A 15,688-nucleotide genomic window follows, 5' to 3' on the forward strand; every position below is an offset into this window, starting at 1 on the left:
GGGGAGAGAGAGGGGAGGAGAAGAGAGGGGGAGAGAGAGAGATGGGAGAGAAGGGTGACGAGAGAGGGTGTAGAGGAGGAGTGAGAGAGGATGAGAGTGAGGGGAGGGAGAGGTGCAGAGAGAGTAGGAGGGAGGGGGAGTGAGATGAGGAGAGGGTAGAAAGTGGGGAGAATGAGGGGGAGAGAATGGGAAGTGGAAAGGTAGGGGAGGGGGAGAGGAGAGAGGTGGGGAGAGGGTGGTAGAGAGAGGGGGAGAGAGAGTGGGTAGTCAGGGAAAGAGAGGGAGGGAGAGAGAGAGAGGAGGGGAGAGAGAAGAGAGGGGAGAGAGGGATGGAGAGGGAGAGGGGGGAAGAGAGAGGGGGAGAGGGAGAGAGAGTTGGGAAGAGAGTGGGATAGAGAGTTGGGGAGGGAGTTGGGAGGGAGTTGGGGGGAGGTGGGAAAGAGAGGGCAGTGGGGGGGAGGGGGAGAGAAGGGATAGTGGAGTGGGGGAGAGGGGCTGAGAGATTAGGAGAGAGCGCGTCGGGGATGGGGAGAGAGAGCGTCGGGGATGGGGGCAGAGAGCGTCGGGGCGGAGAGATGGGGTGAGGGAGAGGGGGCAGGGAGGCGGTGGAGATGGGGAGAGAGAGGGGGAACAGAGGGGGAGAGAGCTAGGGATGAGAGAGAGGAGATGGGGAGGGAAGGGAAAGGGTGTGAGAGAGGGTGGAGAGTGGAGGGGAGAAAGAAGGAAACATAGTGGAGGATTGAGAGGGAGAGAGAAGGGGAGAGAGAGGGGGAGGCAGGAGAGAGAGAGAGGAGTGATAATTGGGGAGGGAGGTAGCGGGTAGAGAGGGGGAAGCTGAAAGGCCCCTTACCAAAATGGCCGCCCGCGCCCCGCACCAAAATGGCTACCGCTGTCAGCTCTATTATGCCCGTATCGCGACGCCCGGGCTCAAAATGGCCGCCTGATTTCGTATATGGGACCTGCTGCTGTTCCCCCCTCTCCAATTTACGCGGGGACAAGCCCGACAGGTTGGTGGCATCTCATTACCGTTGCCTCTGCAAATCCCGCTGCTCGATCTACCGTTAAGCTGCGGACCCTGCGCTGTTTTATTTTAAGCTTCGCTCTTGAGAGCGTGGAGAATGACGCCCCGCAACGACATGGCCGCCGTCCTGTTCCAAGACCTCGCCTCGCTGCCCGTCATCTTGGTAACCGGTGAATGCCCTGAACCAAGATGGCAGCTGCCACCCCTCTCACGCCGTCGGCAAAATGGCCGCTAGGAACCTTCTCCAAGATGGCCGACCGCTGCCCTTTCTTATCGTCATCAAATGGCCGCCGACCCCTTTCCCTGCGATGGGAAGGGGTAACCTCGAGGTCCCCAGGCTGTACCGCCACTTGATTGGTCTGCAACGTCGCTTCTCTGTTTCTTTACTGATTTTGATTGGTCCGTTCCGCCATCCAACCTTTGTGTAAGCAGTTTCGCCGCTGTGAATGACCGCCTCTGACCCTTGAGAAGAGATTGGTTCGCAACGACGTCCATGCCTGCTACGTCCATCAGGCTGGGAGGCGAATTCTCGGACGCGTGAATGTCAGACAGGCAATCCTCGAAGCTGATTGCCTAGGCAGATCTGCCAAATGGGCGATATCCATGCCTGCGAATGGTCGGGTGTGGCCATCCGCCACCTGATTGGGTCATAGTGACGTCGATCTGTTGGGGAGACGGTCTTATTTGTCATCCATGAGGGGCCTGTGGCAACACCGCGGTCCATCTGTTCGTAAGGAGGTTGAGCCCTTATGATTGGACTAATTCTTAATCACCGAAGCTGTTTCCTTGCCTGTAGTTGCGACACGCGTTTGATCTCCGATCAGGTTGGAGGATCCTGTAGTTAATCGATGCTGGAGGCATATTTTCCAGCTGATTTGTCATTCCGCCTGTTCATCTGTCGGGTAGCGGGATTTTCCTTCTCAACGAACCACTACGCTGTCTCTGCATTACGAATGGTCTGTCCTGATGTCTATCTGAGATGGGCGGTTCATCCAATCTTATTGGGATGTCTATCTGAGATGGGCGGTTCATCCAATCTTATTGGGATGTCTATCTGAGATGGGCGGTTCATCCAATCTTATTGGGATGTCTATCTGAGATGGGCGGTTCATCCAATCTTATTGGTCTAGTCGTATCTTTTACATATGATTGGTCCATCCTGATGTCCATCGGAGGAGCTGGGTGGGTTCAATACGTCTCATAGATTAGGCCCCTGCAGGTGAGGCTATTAGAGTTTAGCTATCACGTTTAAGTGCCCACAGAAATGGACGGCTTTCTGGCATCCAAACGTGCCAGCTGACTGCTATCCACCTATCAGTGAAAGCCGGCTACTCTGGACAGGTGCCTAGTCTCGCTCAGGCTAACCTCACGTCATAGCAGCGCGTCAAGGCACGACTCCTGCTGCCAGTCTCCCCCCACCCTCACGCACCCGAGTCCCACTGCCGGTCTTCACGCCCGAGTCTGCTGCTCGTCTCCCCCCCCCCCCCACCCACCCATGCCCGCTCGAATCCTGCTGCTGGTCTCCCCTCCACCCAACTCCCCGCTTCGGGGGTCGGAGAGGAAGGAAAGGAGACCGACAGCGGGAGTCGGGCGGGAGGTGGGGGGAAGAGACCGGCAGCGGGAGTCGGGCGGGTGAGACCGGCAGTGGGAGTTGATTGGGTGAGGGGGGGGGAGACCGGCAGTGGTAGTCAGGCGGGTGAAGGGGGAGACCAGTAGCGGGAGAGGGTGCAAAATAAAATTTGAAGAAGCCTGCTTTCATCTGGTTTCCTTGTCTCAGGAGTCAATGGCTGATGATGTCACTGTGATGTCAGCAGTCCGCCCCCTGGCAGCCGGGCTGCTTTCAGCTGCCACAATTGATACTCCAAGGATAGTTATACCTCTCGGAGAAGGGTTAGGTAACCCTCCTGGCTGGCTTTTTCGGTTTCAGATGGCCACGCGACAGCTGCACAGGAGTATTCTGTGCAGCTTTACAGTTGGGCTTTGTGGCCACTGAAAGCAGCTAGAGAGAAGCTCCGTCCCGTCACACACTCCCAGGTGGGGGACACAGAGCGAAACCCTGTCCCGTCACACATTCCCGGGGTGGGGACGCAGAGTGAAGCCCCTGTCCCGTCACACACTCATAGGGTGGGGACACAGAGTGAAACCTGAAACAGAAAGAAAACAAACTTTATTTCCGCGAGTCTATTTACAGGAAGGTGCAGAGGGATTAATCAGTTGAAATTGAAATCACCTCCCTCCCCTCCCTCCCTGACCCCAATTGGTCAGTTTGCATCTCCCCCCCAACCCACTCCCTCCCTGACCCCGGCTGGTCAGACGGCCATGGGATATATTAAGATGAAATTACCCTTACTAAGTGCTTGGCGGCAAGATCGAGGGGGGCGGTGGGTGAGAGAGAGGGAGCGGGGGAAAACACGTTAAAAACTTTGCCGCCTGTATAAAACAGATTTTTTTTACTTTACAAGGTGAGAAAGTTTTATATTTATATATCAATCAATGTCTCTATCTTATCGCAGAAGGGGATGGGACAGAGGGAGAACGACCTCAACAGTGGGGCCTGATAGAAGGGTGGCCATGTTGGGACACAGGCTCCCATTGCCACTGGCGACCATAGGCCCAAAGCCCTCGGACACCCACTTCTGTGGGGCCGGGTGCCACGTCTGTCCTCCTCGCCTGCCTCCCCCCTCCCCACCTTCACCGCCTCCGCACGCTTCTTGTCGGAGGCTTGAGGTGATGGACGTGAACAGGCTCGTCTTCCCTCCAAGATGGAGGCCAGGAGCAGCCGAGCCAAGGGGCCAATGTTTCAGTGCGGGAGGATTGGGGGGGAGGGGGAGATAGAGATGGGCGAATCAGGGCCACGGTGTCCATCTTGGAACAAAATGACTCCAACAGGTTGGCAAAGGGATCGACCTCTCAGTTTGGGACATGGCAGGTGATTGGGGGCGCAAGGGTGGGGTGTTTGGTGAGGGGCCTGTTCACGCCCTCCTCCTCCCCCCCTTCCAGGATTCTCCCCCCCCCGCCCATTCAGGAGGTGCCCAAGGTGTCGACCCGGAGGCCACCGGAGGAGAGGCACGCCTCCTCACGGGCATCTGCCTTGAACAGGTCGTAGGGGCACGGCGCCGGGTCCCGCCCCTCCACCTGGACCCCCGGCCGGCGCCTCGAAAGCCTCTGGCTGTCGATCGGGAACCTTGTGTTTCTTCATGTGTTTCATGAGGTACGTCTCCTGGAGAGGAGGGGAGGGGAGGGAGAGAGGGGAATGTGAGGGGGGGAGAGGAGTGAGGGAGGTGAGAGAGAGAGGGAGGAGCAAGAGGAGTGAGGGAGGGGGAGAGAGGGGGGGGGGGAAGAGAGTTTATTTCACAGCCAATACATCATCGCCCCCCAACCCCCCCCAGCATCACAACCCCCCGCCCTCTAAATATTTGCGCCCACCGAACGTTGAGACTGTCTCCCCGGAAAATCATTCCCTCAGGGAATCGTCGTGGGAGCCGGCCACCAACCCCCATGAACCCCCACCCATGTCCCTTCACTTGATCCAGAGTGGCTCCATCAGGGGTGAACAGCCGGACACTTTACCGCGGGCGTCCGGATCCGTACACCCCTCAAGGTCGCACGTGTGGTATGCCGGGGTTCATTCGTCGTTGGTGTGCATCGGGCATGGAGCCTCGCACTCATTTCCAGCCGCCTCATGACAGATGGACGCAGCTGCCATGGAGAGGAGCGGAGGAGACTCACTCCGTGGTCAGTCTTTCAGTCAACATCCCAGTAAATCTTCAGGGGATAAAGTCCCGAATATGTCGAACCTTTCCCTGTAACTCAGTTCCTGATGTCCGGGCAACATCCCTGTAAATCTTCAGTGGTTAAAGTCCCGAACCTGTTAACCTTTCCCCCGTAACTTAGTTTCTGACATCAGGGAAATGTCCCAAGGTCTCCGGTGAAGATGATGACTAGGCGCGAGCCGGCGGGCTCCGATGCCCGTCAGGGGCGTACGTGCGGGTCGGGAACTCACCGAAGTGTATTTTTCACCGTGTGCGTGCTGAGGTGGACCTGGAGGGACGGGGAATCGGTGTACGCTCGATGGCAAGTGGGGACATTTGAACGGTTTGTCTTTGTTGTGCTGCCGTCTGTGGGACTGAGAGAGAGAGAGAGAGAGAGAGTGTGAGTGAGGGGGGTGGGGGGAAGGGGGTGGGGGGGGGGGGGGGAGATGGGGTGGAGAGGGGTTTACCTGGAGGTTGGACAGCTGGGTGAACGATTTCTCACATCCCGGTTGTGCACATTTGTACGGCCGGTCTCCTGTGTGGATTCTGCAGAGGGGGGAGAGAGGTGAGAGTTTGACACCCACTCCCAAATTACTTCTCCCTCCTTTCTCCCCCCTCTCACACCCCCACTCCCCCTCTCTCTTTTGCCCCCACTCTCCCCCCTCTTTCTCTTGCCCCTTCCCCCCTTCTATCCCCTCTCTCCCCCACCCCTCTCTCTCCCCGCTCCTCTCGGCCCCCCTGACCTACCGTGTGTGCTGCTGAAGGTGGGACAGTTGCCGGAAATTCCTCTGGCAGTAAGAGCAGGCATACGGCTTGGCCCCTGAGTGGATGCGGACGTGCTGGGCCAGGTACGAGCTGTTGGCAAACGTCTTGGAGCAGTGGGGACAGTGGTGAGGTTTTGATTCGGAGTGGGACTTACTGTGGAGCTGCATGTCCGACTTGGAGAGGAAGGTCAGCGGGCAGGTCCGGCACCTGTGGGGAGAGGAGAGAGGTGAGACCGAGCGGGGGGGAGAGAGGAGGGAAATAGAGGGGAGGGAGAGAGAGAGAGGGGGAAGGGAGGGGGGAGAGAAGAGACAAAGATATGGGGAGGGGGAGGAGATTGGGGGTGGGGGAGAGAGAAGAAGGGGGGGGTTGAGACCTACCTGTAGGACCTCCCATCTCTGGAAGCCTCCTCCTCGGACGATCCTGGGAACGGGACAACCACTCCTCCTTCGACGTGACGACACTTCCTCTTGCGGGGGGCCGGGAGGTTTTGGGCTCTGAGCCGCGTCTTCCCCTGACGGGGGTTTCTTCTCCGGAGGGGTGGGGGAGTGTCTCGCCGGCAGAGAGGGGCGATGCCAGGGAGAGGGAGGGGAGGGTCGAGGTGGCGGTGGCTGACGGACCGGAGCAGGGGGAGATCACCAGTCCTGGGGGGGGTAGGGGGGAAAGAAAGAGACATGGGGGCGGAGAGAGGTGGAGGCAGCAGGAGAGGGAGAAAGGGGACAGATAGGGATGAGAGTGGGTGAGAGAGAAAGGGATGAGAGACAGGTGGAGGGAGAGAGAGAAAATTGGTAGATCCAGGAAAAAATACCTTCCGCCCACTCCGATCCCCCCGACATCCGACACCTGGTCCCTCCATCTGGGACCCCCTCCCCTCCCTCTGACACCCCCTAGCCTCCCATTGAGACCCTGTCCCTCCATCCAAGACACATCTCCTCCCTCTGACCCCTGGCCCCTCCCCTCAGCCCCTTCCAAGCCCCACCACCCCCCTCATGCCCCCCGGACACCCACCTGTCATCAGCGTGGCGGAGGGAAGAGGCAGGATGGTGACCCCATCAGAAGAGGGGGAGGGGACGGGGGGCTTTGTCTCCCCTGGGGTGCCTGAGGGGTCTGCCCCGCCAGAGTGCTGTGGGGGGCTTTGGTATGACGCAGTGGGGCAGGATTTGTCCGTCAGGAGCTGCTCCTTGATCTTGTTGATGAACATGACATTCTCAAACTGTGGGTGGAGAGAGAGAGAGAGAGTGAGATGGGGAGAGGAGAGGGAGAGAGAGAGAAAGAGAGAGAGAGTGAGGGAGGGGGGAGAGGAAGGGGGGAGAGGAAGGGGGGAGAGGAAGGGGGGAGAGGAAGGGGGAGAGGGAGATGTGAGGGTTCATTTCTGACCTGTCCAGCCACAGTTGGTATCGGGGTCCAGAAGTAACTGCTGTTGTAGTGTGAATCTTCCATACCTGGGCACAGAACAGAGGATGTCAGGTGCCCTGGGGGGTGGGATACACACAATAAACATGGTCTGCTATCCCCATCCCATCCCCGGGGAAGTGTATGGAGGGGGAAGTTTTCCTGGGGAGTGTACGGGGGGAGAGGGAGGTCCCTGGGAGTGTGCAGTGGGGAGAGGGGATTCCGAGGGAGTGTGGGGGGTGGGGGGAGGAGAGAGAGGGTCCCAGCGAGTGTATGGGGTCCCGGGGAGTGTTCGGGAGGGAGATGGTGTCCTGGAGAGTGTACGGGGTGAGGGGGGGGGGGTTGCAGGGAGTGTACGGTGGGGGGGGGGGTAGAGGGGAGACGGGATCCCAGGGAGTGTATGGGGGTCCCGGGGAGTGTTCGGGGTGAGATGGGGGTCCCGGGGAGTGTACAGGGGGAGAGAGGGGGTCCCGGGGAGTGTAGCAGGGGGAGACGAGGTCCTGGGGTGTGTACAGGGGGGATAGGGGGATCCAGGGAGTGTGGGGTGTCCCGGGTAGTGTAATGTGGGGGGGTGAGAGAGGGGGGTCCTTGGGAGTGTTCAGGGGGAGAGAGGAGGTTCCGGGGAGTACAGGGGGAGAGAGGGGGTCTGGGAAGTGTACAGGGGGTAGATTGGGTCTCGGGGAGTGTATGGCGTGGGGGGGAAGTGGGTCCCGGGGAGTGTACGGTGGGGGGCAGTGTGTGTGTGTGTGTGTGTGTCCCGGGGAATGAATGGGGTGGGGGGGAGAGTATGTGTGTCCCGGGGAATGAATGGGGTGGGGGGGGGAGAGTATGTGTGTTCTGTGTCCCGTGGAGTGTATGGGGGGGGGAGGAGGAGAGAGGGGTCCCACAGAGTGTATAGGAGAGAGAGGGGGGGGTCCCGGGCAGTGTACGGGGGTGGGGGGGGGGGGGGGGGGGAAGATAGGTTCCTGGGAGTGTACGGGGGGTAGTGGGTGTTCCCAGGGAGTGTACTGGGGGGGTGATGGGGGTCCCTACTGGGGGGTGGGGGGGAGAGAGGTCCTGGGGAGTGTACAAGGGGGGAGACAGGGTCCTGGAGAGTGTACTGGGCAGTTATAATCGCTTATAAACAACTCTCCCCAACACTAGTTGATTACAATTGCCTGTAAACAACCCTCTATCATCACTAATCACTTGTAAATGACCCTGTCCCAACACTAATCAGTTAAATCGCCTATAAACAACCCTCTTTCGTCACTAATTGCTTGTAAATGATCCTGCTCGACACTAATCGGTTACAATCGACTGTAAACAACCCTCTATCGTCACTAATCGCTTGTAAATGACCCTGCTCGACACTAATCGGTTACAATCGACTGTAAACAACCCTCTATTGTCACTAATCGCTTGTAAATAACCCTGTCCCGACACTAAATGGATACAATCACCTATAAACGATCATCTACCATCACTAATTGCTTGTAAACTATCCTGTCCCGACACTAATCGGTTACAATCGCTTATAAACTACCCTCTATCGTCACTAATCGTTTGTAAATGACACTGCCCGACACTAAACAGATACAATCGCCTGTAAACAACCCTCTATCATCACTAATCGCTCTAAATGACCCTGTCCCGACACTAATCGGTTATAATCACCTATAAACGACCCTCTATCGTCACTAACCGCTCGTAAACGACCCAGTCCCGACACTAATCAGTTTCAATCGCCTGTAAACAACCCTCTATCATCACTAATTGCTTGTAAACGACCCTGTCCCAACACTAATCAGTTAAATCGCCTATAAACAACCCTCTATCGTCACTAATCGCTTGTAAACGACCCTGCTCAACACTAATCGGTTACAATCGACTGTAAACAACCCTCTATCATCACTAATCGCTCGTAAACTACCCAGTCTAAACTACCCAGTCCCGACACTAATTAGTTAAAATTGCTTGTAAACAACACTTTATCGTCACTAATCGTTCGTAAGCGACCCTGTCCCAACACTAATCAGTTAAATCGCCTATAAACAACCCTCTATCGTCACTAATCGCTTGTAAACGACCCTGCTCGACACTAATTGGTTACAATCGACTGTAAACAACCCTCTATCATCACTAATCGCTCGTAAACTACCCAGTCTAAACTACCCAGTCCCGACACTAATTAGTTAAAATCGCTTGTAAACAACACTCTATCGTCACTAATCGCTCGTAAGCGACCCTGTCCCAACACTAATTGGTTAAAATCGCCTGTAAACAACATTCTATCGTCACTAATCGCTGGTAAATGACCAAGTCCTGACACTAATTGGTTACAATCGCCTATAAATGACTCTCTACCGTCACTAATCGCTTGTAAGCGACCCTGCCCTGACACTAATCGGTTACAATCGCCTATAAACAACCCTTTATCGTCACTATTCACTTGTAAACGACCATGTCCCGACACTAATCGGTTACAATCGCCTATAAACGATTCGCGATTGTCACTAATATAAACGACACTCTATCATCACTAATCGCTTGTAAACGACCCAGTCCTGACACTAATCGGTTACAATCGCCGAGAAACAATCCTCTATTGTCACTAATAACTTGTAAACGACCCATTACCGACACTAATCGGTTATAATCGTCTATAAACGATCATCTATCGTAACTAATCGGCGATAAACAACTGATCGGCGATAATCATCCCCAAGAGCTTCCCGTCGACAATTAGCTCCTGCCCCTCCCCCCTTACTAATCGGGCTCCGGGCGCCGACTAGTCGCCCCCCCTCCCCCCCCACGGCCCCGGGGATGACCGACCTGCGGCCGCCGGCGCCGCTCTTGCCTCCGTCACCTCGTCGGCGGCGCCGGTGGCGGGAACGGCCTGGAGCGCGCGGGAGGGAGGAGGAGGGGGGAGGAACGAGGAGAGAAAAAAACAGCTCGAGCCTCGGCCCGGCCACTTCCGCTTCCTCCCGGGGGCAGCCGGATGTGGGGCCGGGGAGGCGAAGCTCTTCGTGGTAAGGCTGGAGAACGGCCGGCGGGTCTGACCTTCTTCCGGTGACGCCGGAAGTGTGGGATGGAGGTGGCTGTCAGGGGAGACAGAAGACGGAATGACCTTCTTCCGGTCCAGCAGGAAGTGGGGCAGTATGAAGCGCATTGAAGCGGAGCAATGGGGTCCATTGACCTTTCGATGAGGCCGGAAATGGGGAAGGGTAGGCAGACACTGATTGGCCCGTCGCTGTGTACCAGATGATGGACAGGCGATGTTGGCCAATAGGAAGGAAGCACTGCGGGGTCGGAAGGCGAGACTCGCCAATCAAACGCGTCTGAGGGACGGTGATGGAGCCAGTGGGGGGGGGGGGAGGAGGAGGGATGACGGACAGGTGGAGGGGAGCAATGACGGGGCGGAACGAGGAAGAACCCGTCAATCAGGCGGCAGGTGGGTTTGGGCAATAATGAGAGCGCGAAGGAGGTTGGGGTGACGGATAGCTGGCCCGGACCAATGGCGCAAAAGAACGAGGAAGAACTCGGCCAATCACGTGGCGGAGGCGCCGTTGGGATCGCGAGTGGGGTTTCGGGTGACAGACAGCGGACACGGACCAATCACACGAAAGAGCGAGGATGAACCCGACCAATCACGCGGTGGAGATAGCGTTGGGAGCGCGTGCGAAGTTCCGGCTGACGATCAGCAGAGTCCAATCGGCAGACGAGACGGGAGGGATGCGGCCAATCGGTAGCGAGGGGGGGGGGGAGGAAGGGGGACTCGAGGCGTCAGGGTGACGGACATCCAAAGAGTCCAATCGGGAGACGAGGCGGTAGGTAGAGCAGCCAATCAGAAGCGAGGGCGCTGGAGGTGGTGATGCAAATGGCAAGATGGCGCCGTGAGGGCAGGACGATCGCTCTTGGAGGAACGAATCCGTTTGGCCGCCCGGAGCAGGTGGGGATTTAATCCAGGTGTTGAGCCATTAATGGGTCTGTAATTAAAACCCCTTCATCCCCATCCATCGTCCAGCACCCATATAAACCCCTTCCCCTATAAACGATCACCGCCTAGAAATCCCCCATGTAAACCCCCTCACCATAGTATCTCCATCCATGGTCCAGCCCCATATAAATCCCTTGCCTCCCTCTCCGTAGTATCCCCATCCATGGTCCAGCCCCCATATAAATCCCCTGTAATATCTACACCATAGTCCAGCCTCCATATAAACCCTTCACCCCCCACCCACCCCACCCCACCCCATAATCTTCCAATTTTATAAACATTAGTGATTAATTTCTACTTAAATGTATCTGTGGTTACACTTTCCCATTGAGTCCGTGTCCTTCTGAGGTCTGGAATTTTCCCTCCATCTCGATCATAATCTGACCTTGTATTTCGCCTGCCCAAATGCGCGTCTCTCAACATTGCATCTCGTCTGCCCCTTTCCTATGCCCATTCTCCCCCGTCGTCCCGGTTTCTCTGCGAGCTTTCAATTCCTTCTGCGATTTGCGAAACCTTTGAACATGGGTGGGTCCCCAACACCAACCCCTGCGGAACTCCGCCAGTCACAATCTGCCCACCCGAAGGGGATCCCTTTTGTCCCCAACCTTTGGCTTCCTGCCGGTGAAAACACCCGATTATGTGAAAAAATGCTGGACAAACTTAGCATGTCAAACAGCGCCTCTGTGTCGCAAAGGTTAAGATTATTCAGATATTTCGGGCTTGAGCCCTTCATCAAGGTGCTGAGGAGTGTGAGAGATGTCCGAACCTAAAGGGGTTGGTGGAGACTGTTGAACATTGACGCACCCGATATCATCTTCTTCCCTTCCGGATTGGAAGGCGAACTGTGAGCGCTGCTCCCCGAGGGCTCCACAACCTTCGAACCCCTAATACCACCCCCCGCCCCCCAACCTTTGGTGGGCTGATCGGAGTGGCCGTCCTGTAAACACTACCTTCCAACCTTCCGCTACTTCTCGCAGTCCGCTTCCCAGGTGGTGTTTTGGGGGCCCGTACATTACAGCCACAAAGGCCCTTTTACCCCCCCTCCCCCCCCCCGCTTGCCGTTTTGTATTTCAACCCGTAAAGATTCCCATAGAGTAAGAAGGGTTTTGTTTCGGATCTAATTAAACCCTCCCTCTCCCTAGGAACCTCGCGAACAGTTATGGAGACGAAGGGGACCCTTCCACCCCTCGAGCAGTTCTTGTTGCAGGCGAGACAGGCCAGGGGAGCTGCCTTGGAACCCTTGGTCGACCAGCTACTGGAAGCCCCAGGCGTCTATGTCTTTGGAGACTTCCTGGAGATCCCCAGCGTCAAGGAGGTGGGGTTCTGGGGTTGGGAGAGTGGGAGAGTACGCAGGTAGGACAGGCGCAGATGCTCGGTGTCCTTGAAGATGCCACATTGGCTGGACGGTTGCCTCCAGACTGGAGACCTCCAACGAGTAGTGTTGCCTCAGGGATCAGTGTTAGGACCTCTCTATATCAATTATCTGGACAATAACACGGTCCATCAGATCGGCCAGTTCGCATACTGTGCCTTGCAGAGGGGTCTGAAACCGCTGGAAACCCATGGAGTTAAACGCAGAAAAGGGCTCGGACAAACCAAGGCCGGATGTCCGCAGTGGATGGTCGGGCCCTGAGGAGGGCGGTGGGACAGAGGGGATCCAGGAAATGCAGAGACATTGTACCCTGAAAGTGGTGTCACGGGGGGTGGAAACGACGACAGGGTCGTGGAGAGAGCTTTTGGCACATTGGCCTCAGAAATCAGAGCATCAAGTCCAGGATGTTCTGGTGAAGCTGTACAGGTTCGGGACTTTATCCCCTGAAAATTTACTAGGATATTGCCTGGAATAAGGGACTGAGTTACAGGGAAAGGTAGGAGAACGAGGGGGAGACTTGAGGGAGACAGACGGAGTAAATGTTGGTCGGCTTTTTCCTCACTGAGATATAAACCAGAGGACACAGATTCAGGGTGAAAGACTTCAGAGAGTGTGGAATGAGCCAAGATGGTGAACACAGGCCAGGTTTTGAACATTGAAAGGGAATTCAAATTGTGACGTAGACAGGAGTCTGGACGGTTACGGACAGGGCTGGATAATGGTTCGGCACAGTCTAGAGGGGAGGGGGCTTGTTTTCTGCGACGTTCCAGTTCCCACAGAGTCCTGCCGCAGGGAGAGAAGCCTCTCTCTCCTGCCTCAACCTCGCTCGTATCCTGTTGAGTGCCAGGGTCACCAATGGTGGGATGGAGAGCATCAAACCCGTGCGTACAGGAGGGGGCCACTCGAGGTGTGGCTTGTCCTCAAAGGCAGAACGGGACAGGGCATGTTGAACCCTCGAGGAGATGAGGGATCCACTCTGTGTCCCCACCCCGGGAATGTGTTGGGATAAGGCTTTGCTCTGTTCCCACCCCGGGAAGTGGGTGACAGGGGTGATAATTTTTGACACAATTTTTCTTTCCTGCAGATAATGGAGGGTCCGTACTCCCACTGTTACCAACTCCTGCATCTTTTCGCCTACGGGACATTTTCTGATTATGTTGGTAAGAAAACAAACAAACTGACCCTCACTGGGGGTGACGGGTCCCACACACACTGACCCTCACTGGAGGGGAGACGGGTCCCACACACACTGATATCCTTCTGTGTCCCTGCAGCTAAAGCTGGGAGCCTTCCTGAACTCTCACTTGCCCAGAAGAACAAACTTCGTCACCTCTCCATTGTTACTATGGCTGACAGGTTGAAGGTGAGTCACCACCCCCCCCACCCTCCTCTCCACCCCCATCGCCCCCCCCCCCCTCATTAATACTGCTCTTCTGGCAATTAGCAGAGCAAAGTCAACTCTGTGGGATTGTAGCTCAGACCAATTAAATCAGCTGACTTGGTTGTACAAAACTATTGTTCAGGCTCAAAATGCAATATTGTGTGTGATTCTGGTCACAAAATTATCAGGATTTCCGCAAGATCGAGAAAGGGCAGAGTTTACTGGATGTTGCCCAGACGTCAGGGACTGAGTTACAGGAAAAGTTCGGGACTTTATCCCTGGAATGCAGAAGATTGATGTTTAAAATTATGGGGGGGGGGGGTCAGACAGAGTGACTGTGGGTGGCCTTTTCCCCACTGAGGAGGTGTGGGGAAAGAGATTCAAACAAGTGGTGGGGATATTCTTCACTCGGGGCCGGTGGGGAAAACCACGAGGTTCTGGCCCAGACCAGTCGATATTGAAGAGAGGGATCTATCTGGAAGGTTATGGGCTGGGTGAGGGTCAGTGGACGAGGGGGAAAAGGGGCCCAGACTGGAAGGGTTATGGTTGCCTGGTCCCTCCCCCCAGTGCATCCCCTACTCCCTGCTGCTTCGGGAGCTGGACCTGTCGAACCTGCGTGATCTGGAGGACCTGATCATCGAGGCCATCTATGCTGACATCATCCACGGCAAGCTTGACCAGCGCCGGCAGACCCTGGAGGTGGACTGCAGCCTGGGCCGCGACATCCGCCCGCGGGATGTCCAGGCCATTGCCTCCACGTTGCAGGACTGGTAGGGCCGGGGCTCCAGTGGGGTGGGTAGGGGCTTGGATCAGGGAGGCTCCAAGGGGGCTGGTTAGGAGGAAGGTCCAGGGTCCGGATACGGAGGGTGGGTCTCGGGGTCTGGATTATGGGAGAGGGTATGGATGCGGCGTGTTCCCGGGGTCGATACGTGGGGGTTCCCAGGGTCTGGATGCAGATGTTCAGGAGTGAGATCTGGGGTCCAGGAATGGGGACAACGACCCAGGGTCTGGATACGGTGGGAGTCCCGGGAGGATGTGAGGGAGGTAATCACCAAGTTCTGTCTCAGTCACCTTATTGGTGTATGATACTCCCAACCCCCTGCTCTCCCTCCCCATACCCCTGTAATCACTCTCCCCATCTCCCTGCTCTCTCTCTCTCTCCCCCCAACCCTCTGTTCTCTCTCTCTCCCCACCCAGGTGCAATGGCTGTGAGACGGTTCTCGCCGGGATTGAGGATCAGATCGCCCGAGCAGATCAGTATCGGGAACATCACCTCAAAATCCGACACCAGGTGGAGAATGAGGTGAGATCCTCCGTGTCCCCCCCACCACAGGAGTGTGTGACGGGACTTCATTCTGTGTTCAGACGGTGCAGAGGGATCACCGGTCTCTCTCTCCACCACCAACTCCCAGAATGACCCTTGACCTCTCCCCCTCCCCCCACAGGTGGTGAACCTGAAGAAGACGCTGAAAGCCACCTCAGTCCCCGCCTCACAGGACACAGAGCAGCAGGTCCTCGAGCCCAGGGACTCGCCAGCCCCCGATGAGATCCGTGCAGCAGGAAAGAAGATGGCCAAGGTCAAAGGGTGCGTGGGCTGGGCTTTGCATTCTTCCCAGGAGGGGCTCTCTCCTCCCCCAGGACCTGTCTCTTGCTTTCTCTCTGGGACACCTACCTCTCTCTCTCTCCCACTTCCCCCTGGTACACCTTTTTTCTCTCTCTCCACATATAATGTCTAACACATTATATTGAGGGACCCCTCCTCACTCCATCTCATTTCCTCCCCACAGGTTACGAAGGCAAGTGGCAAGATCTGGTCCAAGTCCAACTAGTGTCTGACCCCTCCCGCCTCCCTCTCTGGTCGGAATGTCGACCAGAAGACTCATCGGCCTTCCAGCAAGTGTCTGCGGCCACGGGAGGTTGGGACACATCCCGTTTCTGCTGCCGGTTGGTCTGGACATGACCCTGAGGACGGAGATTGATGACCATCAGAAGCAGTGAGGTGTACAGTTGAAAATACACCTCATTCTCT

At 56.4% G+C, this 15,688-nt stretch overlaps 1 protein-coding gene and 1 pseudogene across 4 annotated transcripts; one reads left to right on the forward strand and one right to left on the reverse strand.

Annotated features, from left to right (window-relative positions):
• Positions 1 to 3,171: 3,171 nt before the first annotated feature.
• Positions 3,172 to 10,024, reverse strand: LOC138754241 (zinc finger protein 384-like; annotated as a pseudogene).
• On the forward strand, positions 5,031 to 15,410 carry LOC138754240 (COP9 signalosome complex subunit 7b-like). 4 transcript variants are annotated; one of them, XM_069918183.1, is made up of 7 exons: positions 5,031 to 5,116; positions 12,049 to 12,221; positions 13,363 to 13,438; positions 13,553 to 13,641; positions 14,227 to 14,429; positions 14,857 to 14,962; positions 15,105 to 15,410. In XM_069918183.1, the coding sequence occupies exons 2-7, from the start codon at positions 12,066 to 12,068 to the stop codon at positions 15,393 to 15,395; spliced, it is 921 nt and encodes a 306-aa protein (XP_069774284.1). In that variant the 5' UTR covers positions 5,031 to 5,116; positions 12,049 to 12,065; the 3' UTR covers positions 15,396 to 15,410. The 4 variants fall into 4 exon arrangements, with proteins under 4 accessions (XP_069774284.1, XP_069774282.1, XP_069774285.1 ...); XM_069918181.1 differs by lacking the exon at positions 5,031 to 5,116 and adding an exon at positions 10,283 to 10,360; XM_069918184.1 differs by lacking the exon at positions 5,031 to 5,116 and adding an exon at positions 10,722 to 10,875.
• Positions 15,411 to 15,688: the final 278 nt, after the last annotated feature.

The sequence above is a fragment of the Narcine bancroftii genome, chromosome 2 (genome assembly GCF_036971445.1).
Source record: "Narcine bancroftii isolate sNarBan1 chromosome 2, sNarBan1.hap1, whole genome shotgun sequence".
In the NCBI taxonomy this organism is placed as follows: domain Eukaryota; kingdom Metazoa; phylum Chordata; class Chondrichthyes; order Torpediniformes; family Narcinidae; genus Narcine; species Narcine bancroftii.